The 16,753-nt window shown below is 58.2% G+C and overlaps 1 protein-coding gene across 1 annotated transcript; it reads right to left on the bottom strand.

The window, feature by feature from the left end:
* Positions 1–3,433: 3,433 nt before the first annotated feature.
* Positions 3,434–16,590, bottom strand: LOC114604470 (rho-related BTB domain-containing protein 2-like). Its single transcript, XM_077933666.1, has 10 exons — positions 16,419–16,590; positions 15,347–15,548; positions 15,146–15,249; positions 13,488–13,673; positions 11,597–12,510; positions 10,626–10,744; positions 7,431–7,581; positions 6,810–6,898; positions 5,809–5,914; positions 3,434–4,598 (listed from the first exon to the last, which is right to left on the bottom strand). The coding sequence occupies exons 2-10, from the start codon at positions 15,536–15,538 to the stop codon at positions 4,423–4,425; spliced, it is 2,037 nt and encodes a 678-aa protein (XP_077789792.1). The 5' UTR covers positions 15,539–15,548; positions 16,419–16,590; the 3' UTR covers positions 3,434–4,422.
* Between the last annotated feature and the right edge of the window lie 163 nt (positions 16,591–16,753).

Raw genomic sequence — 16,753 nt, 5'->3', positions numbered from 1 at the left:
CCCCTCTGCCTGAGGGATAATCCCTGGCATCCTGATACCTGAGTGCCAGACAGGTAGCCATGCCAGAAATAACAAACCCAGAGGAAGACAAAAGGGTGGGATTAATGTGGCTGGGAAACAGGGAAATGTAAATATCTGTTTTGTTTAACTTGATGGGTGTTTGGTGGAGGTGAAGGAGAACCATGGGGCAGGGTCCAGGATGCTCAGATCTCCCCTTTCATGATGTAACCATGATGTATTGGTGATGTAGTTTGGGGGGGGGGGAACATGGGGATCAGCAGCTAATAAACGTTTGGGTTCTCTCTTGTACAGGGCTGCCATCTTGTTCCACCTGGTGGCAGGTGGGAGTCCTGTTGCAACAGTCTTCAATCAAGACCAGGCCTGCTGGCTGCTGTTTTGCTCTGGTCTTCCTGGCTGGTCTCCTTGTTTCTTGTCCAAGGGAGCCCTCAGATTTCTCCGTTAACATGGCCCTTCTGCCCTGTGGCTCCCTTAAGCAACGTCGCTGCCTCTCGGGTTACAGTGGGGGGACATCTAGGCTGGTCTTGCTGCTCCGCTTTCCCAGGGGAGAGACTGGGGGAAGGAGCCGCCGTTCCAGGGACTCCCCCCCCCCCCAGGTGACCTCCTCCTGTGGTCAAAGAGGACCAAGGGGAAGGGACTCCTCTGACCCCAGCGCTTCCCTCCTGGCTGCACAGAACAGCACCGAAGAGCCTCTAGGCCAAACTCCAAGGGCAGCTTGTGCGCAAGTGGAGGAATGCCAGCTTTGGCAGAGTGTTGCAACAGCGTGCAGGGCTGGAAGCAGCCAGGCCAGCTATAAACAGGCTCCGATCACATTTCTCCCTGCACAGGCCTTTGGGCAACCCCCCCTCCTCCCCCTATAGGACTCTTCTAGAGGCGGCTCATGGCAGCAAAGGATTCCTGCAAACCAAGTGGCCTCTCGCCTCTGCCCACATCAAGGGGCCTGGGGGGGGGCAGCTGCTTGGAGGAGCCTTGGGGAAGGGGCTCCTCTCTGGACTGTTCTGCAGCTCCAGCCCAAGCCCCTCAGGGCCAGAAGGCAGCTGCAGGCCCTGGAAGAAGAGGCAGCGGCTTGCCAAGGGAGATCAGGTGCTCCGTGGAGCAAGGCACTCATGACTTCAGCCCCAGCCAAGATTTCTCTCTTCCCCTCTGCCACTGAGCCTGAAGGGCTTCCGGAGAAGGCAAAAGGCAGAGACCCTGCTCCCTAGAAAAATGGGGGGATGCAGACGGGCAAAGCACCCATGGGGGTCGACTCCCCTCTGCATGCCCTTTCATACAAGAGCCCTGCTGGATGAGGCCATAGAACCGCAGAGTTGGAAGGGACCCCAGTGGCCATCTAGTCCAGCCCCCAGCACCCTGTTCTCATAAACAAGCAGGGGTTCAGCCACTCATGCTGTCATGCGCACAAAGAACATCCTCTCTCCTCTCCTGCAGTTTCCAGCAGGCGATATCCAGAAGCGTGGCTGCCTCCAGCCCTCTTCCCCTTTGTAGAACTATCCAGGTCGCCTGCCTCCTGCAGGCAGGAGTTCCACTGTTCCTTTCACCCGTCCTGACTCTTCCAGCCTTTGGCTTCCTTGGGCGGTCCAGGAGTCCCAGTCTTCTGAGAGAGGGAGAAAAACCTTCCTGCCTCCATTTTCCAAACAAGCATGCGGAGGGGAAGAGGGAAGCAGGAATGGCTGCAGGGGGAGCTCTGTTAGAATTCCTGCAGTCATGGGATTGTTGTCCATCACATGACAGTATATGTTTTGACTCCACAGAGTGGGAAGTGACAGAGACAGGATGTTTGTGTTCCTGTGTTCCGTGAAGTGGGACTATTGTCCTTTGTGGTTTTCTCCCCTCTTTGCTGTCTGATGCTAGAGAGAGAGGGAGCCATGTTGCAGTGCTCCATGTGTGTTGATATGTAAATAAAGTAGATTAGCCAAAATGCTGAGTTGCTGAGGTCCGTTACACAAGTTGTGCAAACTCTGTGGATCCCCAAGTGTGCCAGTGTCGTTTGGCATCGGTCGCTGTGATGTTCGGGCAGAAGAAAGCTTATGAAGCTCCCGAACAATCGAGCAGGAGGAAGAGAACATGCCAGTCGGGCATGTGTCTCTGCCAGGGTCCTACTCAAGTGTAGGCTGAACCCGCACTGCTTCCTGTTCCTCTCAAACATGGCAGAGCTTCATTGACTTGAGGGGCAGCCTCACTGCATGGCTCTTAAGAGAGATGGAAGACCCCGCCCCAATCCACCTTCTCCTCCTCCTCCTCCATCCTCAACTGCAAAGGCCTCTCTTCACCTGCCTGCCCTCCAGCAGCTGGAAAGGCAGATCATGGCAGGGGCACCCAAGGGCCATCTAGTTCAACCCCCTGCCATGCAGGAATTCCTGACAGATGGCCACCCGACGTCTGCTTAGAAACCTCAGAGGAAGGAGAGGCTGCCACCTTCCTTTCTGATGTGTCGTCGGAATCCCCTTGTAAGTTTTAAGCCAGAGATTTCCAAACTTCACGCTGGCGGCACACTTTTCAGACCAGCATCATTTTGCAACACAGGGGTACCTCTGGTTGCGAACGGGATCCGTTCCGAGGCCCGTTCACAACCTGAAAAGAACGCAACCCGCTTCTGCGCACGCGCAGGTCGCGATTCGCCGCTTCTGTGCATACGTGTGGTGACATTTTGCGCATCTGTGCATGTGGCAAAACCCAGAAGTAACCCTTTCCGGTACTTTTAGGTCGCCGTGGGATGCAACCTGAAAATGCACAACGTAACATGAGGTATGACTGTACAGTAAGGCTACAGTCAGGTTAACCAGAGGTTAAACTAACCCATTTCCAGCCCTTGGAGAAACGTAGGGAGCATTCGCAAGACACGCCGATCCACTGCAGCCGGCACAATAATGTGTTGCGACACAGAGTTTGGAAAGCTCTGCTTTAAACCACTGGTTCAAGTTCTACCCTCCACAGGAGCAGAAAAGCCGCTTTCTTCTGTTTGTCTCTTTTCTGTCCTCTGCAGAAAGGCTCAAAGTCACCCACACACCCCTTCTTCCTATCTGTGTGTGCCCCCCCCCCACCAGAGGCCTGGAGGGTGGCATCACGAGAACAGGCCTTTTCTGCAGTGGCCCCGTTTAGGGGATGCTCTGCTCAGGGAGACTCGCCCAGCACCAGGCAAAAGCTTTCCTCTAGAACCAGGCCTGTGACCTTTTAGAAGTGGGTGGGATGTTTTAAATGTATTCCCCCCCCCCTTTGGTTTTACTGCATCGACAGCCTGGATAGGGAAGTTTTTAATGTTTGATGTTTTGAAACACACTCAGCTGGGTACAAATATGAAATATGATTCTTATTAGGCGAGGGTTTCTTTGTCCGTTCAGCTGCAAGGCTCTCTGGGCCAGACAGAGCAACTGTCAAGCATCATAAATAACGCCACGGCAGGCCTCTCTCGCAGGAGCACGATACAAAAGGCTTTTATTAAAAGGTTAAAACAGTCCAATACTGAAGTGTGTAAGAAAGGTGGCAGCGGCAAGGCTCAGCTCACAGTGGTTAGAGACGCAGATGCAGCCCGGGCCACAAAGGACCCCCCCTGCACCGCCAAAGCCCTTCTGTACGGTGAGTGCCAGAGGCGGCCCCACCCTGGGTTAGGTTTGTGCTTGGCCGAGGTTCGGGGAGAAAGAGGGGAGAAACGGAACACGTAGAAAAAAGTATAAAAAACCTTGGTTGTGCAGGTTTGCCGGGTGGCGATGGGCTGACCACAGCCCTCCCTAAATGCACCAAGCTGGACAGGCAAAGGGGGGAGGGAGTTGCAACCTCACCCCCCCCCCAGTCCAGAGAAGAGGCTCGCGTTGTGTCCAAGGCACCGGCCTGGGGAGGGGTCCCCCCGCCCGCATCCCCCCACCCAGCAGACAAGCACAGACAGGAAGCAGCTCCTACAACTAGAAGAAGAATCTCTACCCCCCCCCTTACACCCCACGCAGGGCCCATGGCTCCTGCCACCCCCTCATGCACCCCACCCTCCTATGCAAATCTCCCACCCACCCCCACTATTCCCTCTCCTCTCAACCTACAGCCACGCGGCTCAGAGACCCCCAACACAACAACACCCTGCCCCCAATCCCCAGGTCCAGCCGGCCCCGTGTGGGCTGGGTCCAGACCAACCCCGATTCATAGCAGCTCCGCACCCCCTCCTCCTGCACCCCCAAACCTCCCCACCGCCCCCAGAATACTGCAAAGGTCAGAGGTAGCGACTGGAGAGGCAGCTGGTTAGGGGCCCGCCTGCTCTGTGGGGCAGGGCAGGGGGCGTAAACACAGAGAGAGAAAGGCATGGCAGCCGTGGCAAGAGGCACAGAGCTGGCAGGAAGGCTGGGGGGGTTGTAAACAAGGCAGAGGCCCTCCCCTCTCGGCCGAGGTCCCCTGGGAGCCCGGTGGGGGTGGGGAGGGGGCTCAGGAGACGGGGCTGGAGTGCTGGGGGCGCCAGAAGCACCACTTGCGCCGCGGGTGCTGCTTCTGAAGCATCTCCTCCTCCAGCTGGCGCTCTCTCTGCAGCCGCAGGTAGCGGTCCTCCTCCTTCAGGTACCAGATCGGGGGCCAGCGGTGGCGCTCAAAGTGGGCCTGGTTCTCTGGGGGGGGGGGAAGAGAGAGGGAGATGGGGCTGTTAGGATATAGTTCCGTTCCACCGTAAAAGGGTACAGGCAGGACTGTTGTGGGTCACATGCCTGTTTACATTTCCAGCACAGTCTGCTGGGAACTTCCGTTTTCTATATAGCTTTTGCATTGCTGCTGTTTTGCTGGAGACGAAGGGAAGCAAACATGTTTTTCCCTTTGTCCCTGCTGCTGAATAAAATGCTGTAAAATACAGAATTAGTTTTGTATGCCACAGCTGCTGCTCCTATTTTGTTAGCTAAAAAGTGGAAAACCCAAGAATTACCAACAGTAGAAGAATGGCAGATGAAGATGATGGATTTTTCGGAGCTAGCCGACCTAACCGGAAGAGTCCGCGACCAGAAGGAGGAGGAGTATCAGGAAGAATGGAATAAATTTAATGATTACTTAGTTAAATTTGTTAAGTTAAACTAACTGGAAATAGCTTGCAGATACTTAATGGGCTTAGGATTTTATTTATGTTAAGTGATGAATTAATATGTTTAATTCTATAAGGTGAAGATTTAAGGATGTTTAAGTTAAATTTCATAAAAATTGGGATTTGGAAAACCGTTAAAAGGACATGCAATGAAATTCAACCAAGGGGAAGCGAGGAGGTCACTTAACAAAGTTAATAACTGTAATTTTCAATAAGGCTATGATTTATGTTTGTTTTGTTTGTTTGTCTTGTTTGCTTGTTTGTTTATAATATTGTGAAAACAAATAAAAAAAATGGGGGGGGGGAGTGCTGTAAAATACATGGCTCTGTCTGCCTCTTCTGCTGTGAGAAGATTTACACACTCTTCTGATAGAGCGTGCACGGGTCTCTAAACGTATCTGAGGCTCATGTCACTGATTGATGCTGTTCCAAGGGAGACAGGTGATCGTCCGGCTACCGGCCGGTGGCTGGAGCCAGCTGGGGGCCTTGCCTGATGCCCTGTCTCCCTGGCAGAATCCCGACAGGGCATCCAACACAGAACCTGCCACCTCCGCAATTCAACACCCCCCAGAAGGGCAGCCCCAGCCCCACATACCTTCCCTCGCCTAGTGCCCCACACCTGCAGTGCAGGAACCACAACTCCTGCCTCCCGCGGCAGAGGGCCGCCCCCCCCCAAGCAGAGGAGCTGTGCGCCCCCCCCCCCCGCCAGCGGTTCCCCCGTGCCCAGGGGCACCTGCCCCCCGCCCTACCTGGAGACATGCACTTCATCTCGCGGGGGAAGCGGCGGCAGACGCTGTTGTAGTTGGTGCAGAGATAGTGAAGGCACCAGGCAGCCAGCTGGCGGGCGTTGTGGAACTGCGGGGGGGGGGGGGAGAAGGGCAACGGTGAGGGGCACTAAAGCACATGCACGGCCCCCACCCCATCTCCAAAGATCCCTGAAGTGTCTCTGGGCTCTTGTGGTGCCCAGAACCGGACACAGCGCTCCGACCGAGGCAGGAGAGCGCGGATCTGTGCCTACCCTTGATCCGTCCACTATCTAGATTTTGAGAATGACTCCAAGCCACAAAATTCTCCATGCCAGGGGGAGAGAGGTTTGCTCAGTGGCAGTGCTGTGAATGCAGAAGGCCCAGTCCTGGCAGCAAATACATCTTTGGGGGGGGGGACTTCAGACACCCCATGTTCCCAGGGGCAGAACCCAGAAGCCCCCCAGGGCAGACACCCACACCCAGGGCTCTGCCCCGCAAAGGCTGGTCTCGCTCCATCTTCACTGCAGCTGCGTCCGCTAAAAGGCTTCCGCTCTCCAGACAGGGATGCTGGGAGCTGGCAGAACCTCAGCTGCCCCCCCCCCCCATGGATTGGCAACTTCCAATTTGTTATTAAAAACACGCAGAGTTGAAAAATAAATCTCATAAATTGCGTGTTGCGAACGGCTCGGAGGACCCTGCGAAAATTCTGCATCTCCTCTGGTTGAATTTATCTTATTTGCAGCTAATAGCTGCAATCTCTTTCTGGTCCCTTCCAATTCTACACTTCTGGGGTTCCAAATACGGACATAGGATTCCCTCTCCTAATACAACGTGACATTTGATTTTTCCTAATGGCCTCAAGAACTTTTCCAGCCTAACACTGCGCTGTTTCCCCCCCCCCCCAGGGGGAGAGTTCTGTTAATTCTGTCGTATTCATTTGTTTAATTAGTTCAACAACAACAACAATAATAATTAGAGAGGGAGCCTGGGGGGCCGATGAATACCTGCGTCATCTCCAGGTACAGGATGACCTGGGCGTCAATCTCCACCTTCTGCAGGCTGGCATGGACCAGTTCATCCACTGCGTACTGCTCTGGGGAGAAGACCAGGAAAGGGCCTCAGACTGGGAGAGGCAGCCTCACCCCAGAGAAAACCCAGGAATGCACTCTGTGTGCGCTCAGGGGCTCCACTGCCCCTCCCCAGAACCCACCCAGGCATTCCTAGACGGGGCTCAAAAGAGAGCACATTCTCCCTGTGCTCCTCTCTTCTCTTCTCCCAGGAATGCACTCTGTGCGTGCTCAGAGGCTCCATCGCCGCTCCCCAGAACCCAGACAGGACAAGCGAGAAAGAGCCCCCTGCTTCCATTCCCTCTCTTCCCCACCCCCAGCGAGAGGCTAATGCCCCCCCCCCAGCTGCTGGCTGGCCATCCAGGCTCGGGGACTCATTGATCCCAGGGACGCTGCGTCCCCAACAAACAGCCTCATTATCTTATCGGCAGCTTACATAAGCGGCCTCCAGGCAGGAGGCAGCAGCGGCCAGATGGGTGAGCGGGGGGGGGGGGGAGCCCCTCCTCCTCCTCCTCCTTCCCCCCCCCACATCCGGGTCCAGCCCAGCCAAGGACTCACCGGTCAGGGCCTGCAGGCGGGTCAGGCAAAGGCGGTTGGTCAGCACCAGCAGCTCCATGGCGTCCAGGTCTGGCGTGGGGACAAAGAGGCCCGTGTAGAGGAACTCCAGCACGGCCCGCAGGCAGGCGCAGTTGGTGCCCGGCAGGGCGACCTGCGGGGGGGGGGGGGCAGAAGGGTCTCTGGAGGAGCTGCCTTGGCCTGGCCCCCCACCCTCCAACTTGGGCCTTCTGCCCATAGATCTCAAGCAGGCGCCTTCGCCATGCAAGACCAACTCTGCATTTACAGGAACTGGACGGGTGGCACCCGGAACTCCCTGCCACTTGAGACCAAGCAGGCGCCTCCAGGGCCAAACATTCTGGTTTGGAAGACAAGCCTGCCCAGAGGCCGAGAGAGAGTCCCTGGGAGATGTCATGCTTTTCGTCTGTCGTTATTTTAGCTTTGCAAAAGCCTCACTTTATTGTTGTGCCTTTTTGCAAACTGCCTTGAGGTTTGGTTTTCCGTTTCGTTTTACAATCAGGCGGTGCATAAACTTCAGGAAATAAACATGACGACGCCTCTGCTCTCTTCTTGTCCCTGTCCTGGGGGCTCCTGGGCAAAGTCACGGAACCCCCACCAACCCAGCGCTTTCCCTCGCTGCCCCCCAGTCGCCCCCTCCAAACCTCCCCACCCGGCCCTCCAGCTCCTCCCTGGACTTGGGAGATTTCTTTCTGGGGGGGACGGAAGCTGCTTCCACCAGCAACCCAGAAAGAGCCCCTTTGCACATGCTCAGAGGCACTTGCCTTGCTACTTTACAGTTAGCCGGGTAAGAGGCTGAACCCCCCCTCCCCAAAAGGGAACAAAAGAGCCTCAGAAACCCAGACAAGACGGAAGCAAGACCAATTTGGGCAGGCCGGGGGGAGGCCGGGGTGGCGCCAGGAGGGGCTTGGCTGCCACCCCGGCCCCTCGTGAGCCCCATGACCCTTTCTTTTCGAGATGCCCGATTTATCTCAGGCCCTGGCAGCTCCTGGCTGGGGCAGCACATTCCAGCAGCCAGCTGGCTTCCCTGCTGCCAAAGGGGTCGGGCGCGGGAGCGAAAGAGGCCTGGGCCCAGCTTGGGGGTCGCAGAGCACGGGGTGGGGGTCAGGACTTGCCCCACCAACACCTTTGCCATGCAGAGAGAAGGCGGGTGCCTGGCAACGGGCACACACTCGGTCAGAAGACTGACCCGCGTCCGCAGCCCATGCTGTTGACCCGCCAGCCTCTTGGCTCAGCTGCCAGGACAGCCGCCCCCCCCCCCAGCCCAGGGCTTCACGCCATGCCAGTGGCAAGAAAAGATAGACCGTATTTTTTGCTCCATAAGATGCACTTTTTTCTTCCTAAAAATTAAGAGGAAATGTCTTATGGAGTGAATGTGTGGGCCCTGGAGCTGAATTGCCCAGGGGAGGAAAACAGGTCGTGCTTTTTTTTTTTTTTTTTTTGAAAGAGGGAAGTGGGTGTTGAAACAATTTTTTGCCAATCGGGGAGAGAGATAAGGGACGCTAGAGATAAAGGAGGCTGCCTGGGAGGGGGGAGGTAAAGACAGCAAACTTGCAAACGGGGGAAACAGGAATACTAAAGCAATGAGGAGAGAAATTAGAAGAGGAGGAGGAGCAAAAAACTGCTCCAGCTGAGGCAAACAAGAGGGAAGGGAGTGTTGAAAGGAAACAGCTGATCAGTGGGATCAGAAGAGAGATAAGGGACGCTGCCTGGGAGAGAGGAGGTAAAAGCCCATGGATCCTCAGGATTTTTGCACTGGGTCACCCCAAATTCACCATCAGATCACATATCATGTTCATGGCTACAGCCTGCACCAAAAAAACCATGCATCCACTGTTTTGTGGAGCCACAATGGCACAAAAACATGGTTACAAAGCACGGATCCACATGGATCCTCAGGATTTTTGCATTGGGCTACCCAAAACTCACTGTCAAATCACATGTCTGTGGCCACAGCGCGAACCACAAAAATCATACATCCACTGTTTCATTCAGAATATTTTTTTTCTTGTTTTCCCCCTCTAAAAACTAGGTGCGTCTAATGCAGCGAAAAATACGGTCTTTTCATGCGCAGTGACTCCAGCTGCCCCAGGAACGACAAGGCACCAAGAGGAGGGAGTTTTGCACCCGTTCAGGCCACAGAAGTGCATTCACACCCCGGCTTCCAGGCACTTGCGTGGGGCTAGCTCTGGCAAGGGGACAGGGCAAGAGACTTGCACCTTCCAGAAGGTGCCCCCCCCAACCCTTAGCCCTTGCAGCCACAGGAGAGCCAAAGGACAGAGCTCACTGCATCCGCTCCGGTGCAAGAGGGCAGCCTTCTCCGGCCCCTCCGGCCTCCAGAACCGTGGCAGCTGGTCATTCGGGGCACAAGGCGCTCCGTGCGGGCTGGATCTGGAAGCCGCAGTCCGGGCAGGATGCTGCAGAGCAATTGCTGGCTGGCGCAACGCCAGGTCACCGTGGGGCACCTGTGCACAGAGATCGGCCCGCCGTGCCAGTCTGCTTCCCGGCCAAGTTCAAAGTGTTAATCTTAGCATATAAAGGGAGCCTGGGACCTGCGAGATCGCCTTTCCCCACATCTGCCCACTTAGATCTGTGGGACTGGCACTTTTACAGGTGCCACACAATATCCCCACCGCATCTGGGAGAACATTTAGTGTGGCAACCGTTGATATCAGGCTTTGCTTTCGGCTTATTCAGACCAGCCTACCCAGATGTTTAGGAAGTTTACAAGTGTTTTAATTGGTTTCTGTCTATTCTAGTCTGGTTTTAACTGTCTGAATATTTGTGGCCGTGAATCTTTTAGTGATAATTTTATTGTTTTAAGCTTATTGTAAAACACTTATCGTTCCCCCCCCCAATAAGCAGCATATAAGTTTCCTGAGATAAAATAAACAAACAAGCTGTTTAGAAGTTTTGCTTTTCCTCTTCCCTCCCTGCTCCTTCCTCTTTGCGTGCTGTGTCTCACTGGTTATCAGCCTGCAGGGAGGGACTCTGATCGTACGGAAGCTGCTCTGGGAGCCTTTGGGGCTGAAGAGCGGACTATAGATGTGCTCTAAGCACATAAAAAAATACCCCAAAATGGCCTCCGAAATCCCCCACCCCAAGGATGCCCAGCCAGCAACCTCCCTGAAGGCTCAAACTCCCAGAGGGGCCCCCACCCCACTGCCCCCCACTCCTCACCTCCGCAGCGCAGCTCTCCCGGAAGGTGCTCCCAAACATGGCGACCATGAAGTCGCAGCCGGCCAGGAGAAGGGGCTTGTGGGCCGGCACCAACCCGTCGTCGACCACAAAGACGACATCTGGCAGGGAAGAGAAAGGGGGCCGTCAGGGGGGGCTCTCTCTCGGAGAGCCGGATGCAGGAGTCGCGGCTAAAGAACCCCCTGGCAGATGACCCTCCAACCTGGGCTGAGAAACTCCAACGAAGGACAGCCCATCTCCCCAGGGAGGCTGTTCCACAGTCACCCAGCTATGATCCTCAAAAGGGTCTTCCTAACATTTGACCGGACACCGCTTCAGATATTCAGATGGGGCTTGCTGCCCCGTCTGCCCTGGGACCAGCGCCGGATTTACGTATAAGCTAAACAAGCTATGCCTTAGGGCCCCACTCTCTTGGGGCCCCCAAAAATATTTAAAGGGGGAAAAACTGGATGTACATTTCCAAAATAGAAGATAAAAAATAAAATAAAACCTACATACAGCAGCCGTGTTTTGTGTTGTGTCCGCTCCTGTGATGTAAGTCATGGGTCCCGCCTGCTAGCCTGCTCCCTCAAATATCACCGGTTCTTAATTGTATTTCAGTTCAACAATCACTTCATATTTTGTTATATGCAAATGGTCCATAAATTACCATATAGCATCTATCCAACACAAAAAACAGCAACCATTTGTTGTTGACAAAGGACAGCTGGACATAGAAAGGGCCCCATTACATTCTGTTGCTGAGGGCCACATCAAACCTCAATCCGGCCCTGCCTGGGACAGCTCTTCATGGCTGCCACAGCTGTCACGTGACTTCCCAGTGTCGGGGTTGGGCTGGATGACCCCTGGGTCCCACTCCACAATCCTGCAATTCTCTTCTCTCCAGCCGCTCCTCCCTTCCTGCCCAGCTGAGCCCCCAACCCCAGACCGGCCCCCTCTGCCCCCTCCCCTACCTGCAAAGGTCCCCTTGCTCAGGCACTCCTTGATCCGGTTGGCACGCCGGACATGGAAGGCCTTGGTGATCTCCCGGTTCATGAAGCTCTCCTTGTTGAGGATGTTGGCCACCATCATGCGCAGGTCAAACACCTCCAGCAGCTCGGCGATGGCCGCCACCTGCATCAGGTCGGCGCCGTGCTGCTCCAGCCGCCCCGTGTACAGGTATTCCAGCACCGCCAGGAAAGGCCCCGCCTGCACCAGCCCGTCCAGGTAGACGGCCGCCATGGGCTTCTCGCGAAGCGTCACGGGGTCGCGCACCGCCTCCTGGCGCATGCTGACGAAGCCCCGGCCCCAGCCCGCCAGCGCCCGCGGCGCCCGACCCAAGCGCAGGGGATCGTCGCTCTGCGAGGCCCGGAGAGAAGCCGCCGCGACCGCGGCCGACGAGCCACACTGGATGTCGGCATCCAAGCTCCTAGTCCTCACCGCTGGTTCCTTGGCGCCCGCGGCCTCGGGAGAGTCCAGCGCAAAGAGGTCGTAGAATTTGGAGCAGGACGTGGCCAGGTAGACCCGGTGGGCAAAGACCCGGTGGCCCCCCTGCAGGCAGAAGACCACGTCGGCGCACAGCGGCTGGCGGAAGAGGGCGTCGGGGCCCCTGCCCTCCCCGGGCGCCGGCTCCGGGATGTGGATGACGGGCGGGGGCGGCTTGGGGGGCAGGAAGGGCGCCTGCAGCAGCGGGCGCTGCACCTTCTTCAGGTGGGACTTCCAGAACTGCAGGTGGCGGCGGGAGATGAGGGCGGCGCGGATGGCGTTGTCAAAGACGTCCTTGATGCCAAACTGAGCCACCATGCTGGTCTCGTAGTAGGGGATGCCCAGCTCCTTCGCCACCTCGTGCCCACACTCGGGGGGAAGGATGTCCGACGGTTTAATGGGCCTGGGGGGCGAGAAAAGGGCAGGGGGGTGAGGACAAAAGGATGCCAGGCAGAGCCTCTCCAGGCTAAGACAGCGGAAGTGCCAAATCATATTCAATTTTTGCATTCCTATGCCACCTTTTTCATCCAAGGGGGCGCGCATGGTTCTCCCCCTCCCCATTTGTCCTCAGAGCAACCACCGCCCTGCGAGGCTGATGAGAGTGGCTGACTGCTCACAGACAGGCTTTGCGGCTCAGCGGGGATTCGAACCCAGGTCTCCCAAGGCCTCGTCCAACTCTAACTGTCCCCCTGCACAATTATTCTAGGGGACAAGGCGGGATTAGTGGCAGGCCTACATTTCGGGGGCCCTGAAGCTTGAACTGTTGCGGGGGCCCCTTTGCAACAAGGAACAAGGTCCGGAAAAACCCCCGCCATCATCTTCAATGACAGACCACTACCCTTTTAAAAGAAATATAACTACTGCTTCTCAGATTTTGATTAAAACTGCTGTCCTGGATTATCTCACAGGTGTGAGTAAAAGTATCCTGCATCCCATAGTTTTCAAGTTATGGGGGTGGGGGTGAAAATTAGGGAAATGTTATATATGTACAGTCATATCTCGGGTTACAGACGCTTTAGGTTGGGTTTGTTCGGGTTACGGACCCATCAAAACCCGGTACGGGTTACTTCTGGGTTTAGGGGGTCATGCATGTGCCGAAGCGCTAAATCGCGCTTTGCACATGCCCAGAAGCGCCGAATCGCACGGATCACGTTTGCAACCCAAGCATCCACTGTACATACTGGACTTGTTAAAGTAAAATTGTTAAGCAATGTGAACTAAACACTTGTGGAATGAGTGGCTCTGAAGCTTAAACCTCCTTAGTTTCCTAGCAGACACACCCCTGGGGGGCATCTCCCACCAGACCCCCAAGAATGGGGTCTCTCGTTTGGCACACAGCCCCGAGAGCGTCACGGGGTGTGTGTGTCTTGGTGCCCCTACTTGGCCAGCGGTCGGCGAGCGCGGTTGACGGCCTCCAGGTCAGCGTAGCGCAGGTCCAGCTGGCATCCGACCAGCACGATGGGGGTGCGCGGGCAGAAGTGCTTGATCTCGGGGTACCACATGCTGGTCACGTGTCGCAGGGAGTTGGGGTTGGCCAGGGAGAAGCAGAGCACCACCACGTCCGACCTGCGGGGGAGAAGGCGGGCGGGTGAAGGCCCCACCACCGCTGGCACAGACTGGCACTCGGCCGAGGAGGAAGAGTCCGCGATTTCCGTTCCCAGAGCCCCGTGATGTGGCTCAAGGGCCAGAGAGCCAGGACTCGGAAGGATCAAGGGCAGACGAGCGGTCAAGCCCGGCTGGCATATCGCACATGGAGAAGCCAGGGTGCCCGCTGCCAGCTGATCTGGCGGGGAGACCTCCAAGAGAGAATCAGATTTGGAAGGGACCTCGAGAAACTGCAATGCAGGAATTTTTCGCCCAACGTGGGGCTCAGACCCATAGCCCTGAGATTCAGAGCCGCAGGCTCCACCAAGAGTGACAAGGCCAGGTGGCCCAGCCAACTTGCAGCTGCCAGCCTGAGCCAGGGAGCACCTGTTCTGCCAAAGGGGAGCCCAAGGGTGAAAATCCACAGAAAGTGGAGAAGGGGGTCTTTCTCTACACCTGGGGAAGGGGCGGGAGGAGGCGAGAAAGAGGCCGCAGTCTCCGGGGCAGATGTGAAATAGGAGATGGCCTCCCCCCGTCCCCCCCCTTCAAGAATTTCGGAAGGCTCAGCGGCCAAGTTGTGAACGTGGAGAACGTGAGTCGGAGGCCGCAGGACGCCAGGCCGGGTTCCAGGGCCAGGAGAGGCCTGGCAGAGAGCAGGGAGGGGGGTGAAACACCAACCCCCCCCCCCGCCAAGCCCAACCCAGGAAGGCCAAAGGACAGCGCAACCCACCCGGAAGTGGAAGGCACAGGACATGCGAAGCGAGGGGAGGGGGGCTTCCTCTCCATCTGTCAGGGATGTTTCCGTTGCAATTCCTGCACTGCGTGGGGTTGGGATAGATGGCCTTTGGGGGTCCCTTCCATTTCCATGATTCCGTGCAAGAAATCACCACCACAGCCAGCCAGCCAGCCCCCTTGGACCCTTCCCCCAGAGGGCTGGAAGACCCTCCTTTCCCAGACCCCTGCCCGCCACCCGCAGGCTGCAAATCTTGCTGCTCGTGCCTGGCTCCCCGTCCTCAGATGAAGGGGGGGGGTAGAGAAAGATGCCCAAGAGAAGGAGGGCGGGTGCCATGCCCAGAGAGCCCCCCCTCTGGCCAAGCCCTCCTGCAAGGGAGACCGGCTGCAGCAGACCCAGCCTGGCATGTCGAAGGTCCCAGGTGGGAGGAGGCTGGAAGCAGCCGGCCCTCTGTCTGGGCTCCACCTCCCGTGGGTCTCCTGCCCTCCCAGTGCCAGGGGGCACAGGCCCGTTCCCTCCCTCCCACTCCAGATAAAGCTGCCTCCCTGGAGAGCTGCCAGTCAGCGTAGGAGGGACACGGAAAGCGGCAGGCTCTCTGACACTGGAGCTTTCACCGCAACGCCTACATTGCGTGGGGTTGGTCTAGATGAGCTTTGGGGGTCCCTTCCGACTCAACCTGTCCCTGCCCACCTGGGGAGCCGCCACCCCCCCTTTGCCTCACCTGCCGTAGGCGAAGCGCCGGTCCTTGTGGTGGTCGCCAAAGGTGTCCCAGAGCCGGAGGGAGATGCTGACCTCGTCCACCACGTCCCGCGAGCGCTCCAGCACCTATGGGTGGGCACAGGGGGGGGGGCAGGTGGGTCACAAAGGAAGTGGCGGGAGGGTGGGGGAAGAGTAGGGCAAGGGTCTCCCTGGCCCGCCTCACCTCCTGGCACACGCGGTACTGGTCGATGGCCCAGACGGTGGGCACGTGGGTGGCCAGCAGCTGGTACTGGGTGAGGGTGGCATTGCAGGCCCTGGCGCAGATGAGGCGGGTCTTGCCCACGGCGTTGTCGCCCACCACCACGCACTTGATGGTCTCGACGTTGGGGCGCTCATAGTCCAGGTCCAGATCCATGGGGCTGCGGCTGAGGAGGGCAGAGGGGAAGGGGAGGCAGGCGGGTGCCCGTCAGGTGCAGCAGCCCGGAGGACAAAGAGCCGCGCGGAGACGCCCCGTCCCGTCGGGAGAAGGCGGTGGGGCGATCGGGGGTCCCGGTGGCAGGAAGGGGGGCAGCCAGCTCCCTCCCCCCCAAAAAAATCCCCTGGCAGCGGCAGGGGTGTGGTCGTGGGGCGCTCATAGCCCAGGTCCAGATCTATGGGGCTGCAGCTGAGCAAGGCAGAGGGGAAGGGGGGCAGGCAGGCGGATGCCCGTCAGGTGCAGCAGCCCGGAGGACAAAGACCCGGGCGTCTCCGGGAGAGGGCGGCGGGGCGAGGGGGGGCCCGTGGCAGGAAGGGTGGGCGGCCAGTACCCCCCCAGCCCCCGACGGTGGCGGCAGGGGCGGGGTCGCGGGGAGCTGATAGTCCAGGTCCAGATCCATGGGGCTGCAACTGAGGAAAGCAGAGGGGGGCAGGCAGGCGGATGCCCGTCAGGTGCAGCAGCCCGGAGGACAAAGACAAAGACCCGTCGGGAAAGAACGGCGGGGGGATCGGGGGTCCCGGCGGGGGGAAGGGGCGGCGGCCAGCTCCCTCCCACCCCGAAGAGCCCCCCCAAAGCCCCCGACACTCATAGTCCAGGTGCAGATCCATGGGGCTGCAGCTGAGCAAGGCAGAGGGCATGCGGGTGCCCGTCAGGTGCAGCAGCCCGGAGGACAAAGACTCGCGCGGAGACGCCCCGGCTCGTCGGGGGAGGACGGCGGGGGGGGGATCGAGGGGCCCGGCGGCGGAAAGGGGGGCGGCCAGCTCCCTCCCCCCCCCAAAGCCCCCCCGATCCCCTGCCCCGTCTCCCCCTCCCCGCTCACCGTCTCCGCCCGGCTGTCCCGGGGCTTCAGGGCCCCCCCCGGGGCGGAGGGCGAGGGGCTGCCCGTCCGGGGGCGTCTCCTCCGGGGCCCCATCCCATCCCGGGCGCCGCTGCCGCCGCCGCTGCTTCCTGGCACTGGGGAGGCGGCCTGGGCGTCGCTCTCCGCCCTTCTGCCCGCGCCCGCCCCCGACGCCCCGTTATCTCCGCGCCCGACACGCCCCCGACACGCCCCCGCCCAGCCCAGCCAATGGCCGCCCGCCGCCGCCCGGACAAAGGAGCCTCCGGCGCCGCAGCTACGCCCGGCCACGCCCCCCCACCCGCCCGCCACGTGACACT

This window comes from Podarcis muralis, chromosome 9 (assembly GCF_964188315.1).
Source record: "Podarcis muralis chromosome 9, rPodMur119.hap1.1, whole genome shotgun sequence".
NCBI lineage: Eukaryota > Metazoa > Chordata > Lepidosauria > Squamata > Lacertidae > Podarcis > Podarcis muralis.
Note: the sequence above shows the minus strand (reverse complement) of the source record. Positions and strands in the feature narration are given on the sequence as shown.

Coding starts and splice junctions, on each gene's coding strand:
- LOC114604470 (XM_077933666.1), bottom strand. CDS start 15,538: ATGGATCTGGACCTGGACTATGAGCGCCCCAACGTCGAGACCATCAAG. Junction 10,745..11,596: donor GAGCAAGGGGACCTTTGCAG/GTAGGGGAGGGG, acceptor CTTCCCTGCCAG/ATGTCGTCTTTGTGGTCGAC. Junction 5,915..6,809: donor TGTACCTGGAGATGACGCAG/GTATTCATCGGC, acceptor CCCCCCCCGCAG/TTCCACAACGCCCGCCAGCT.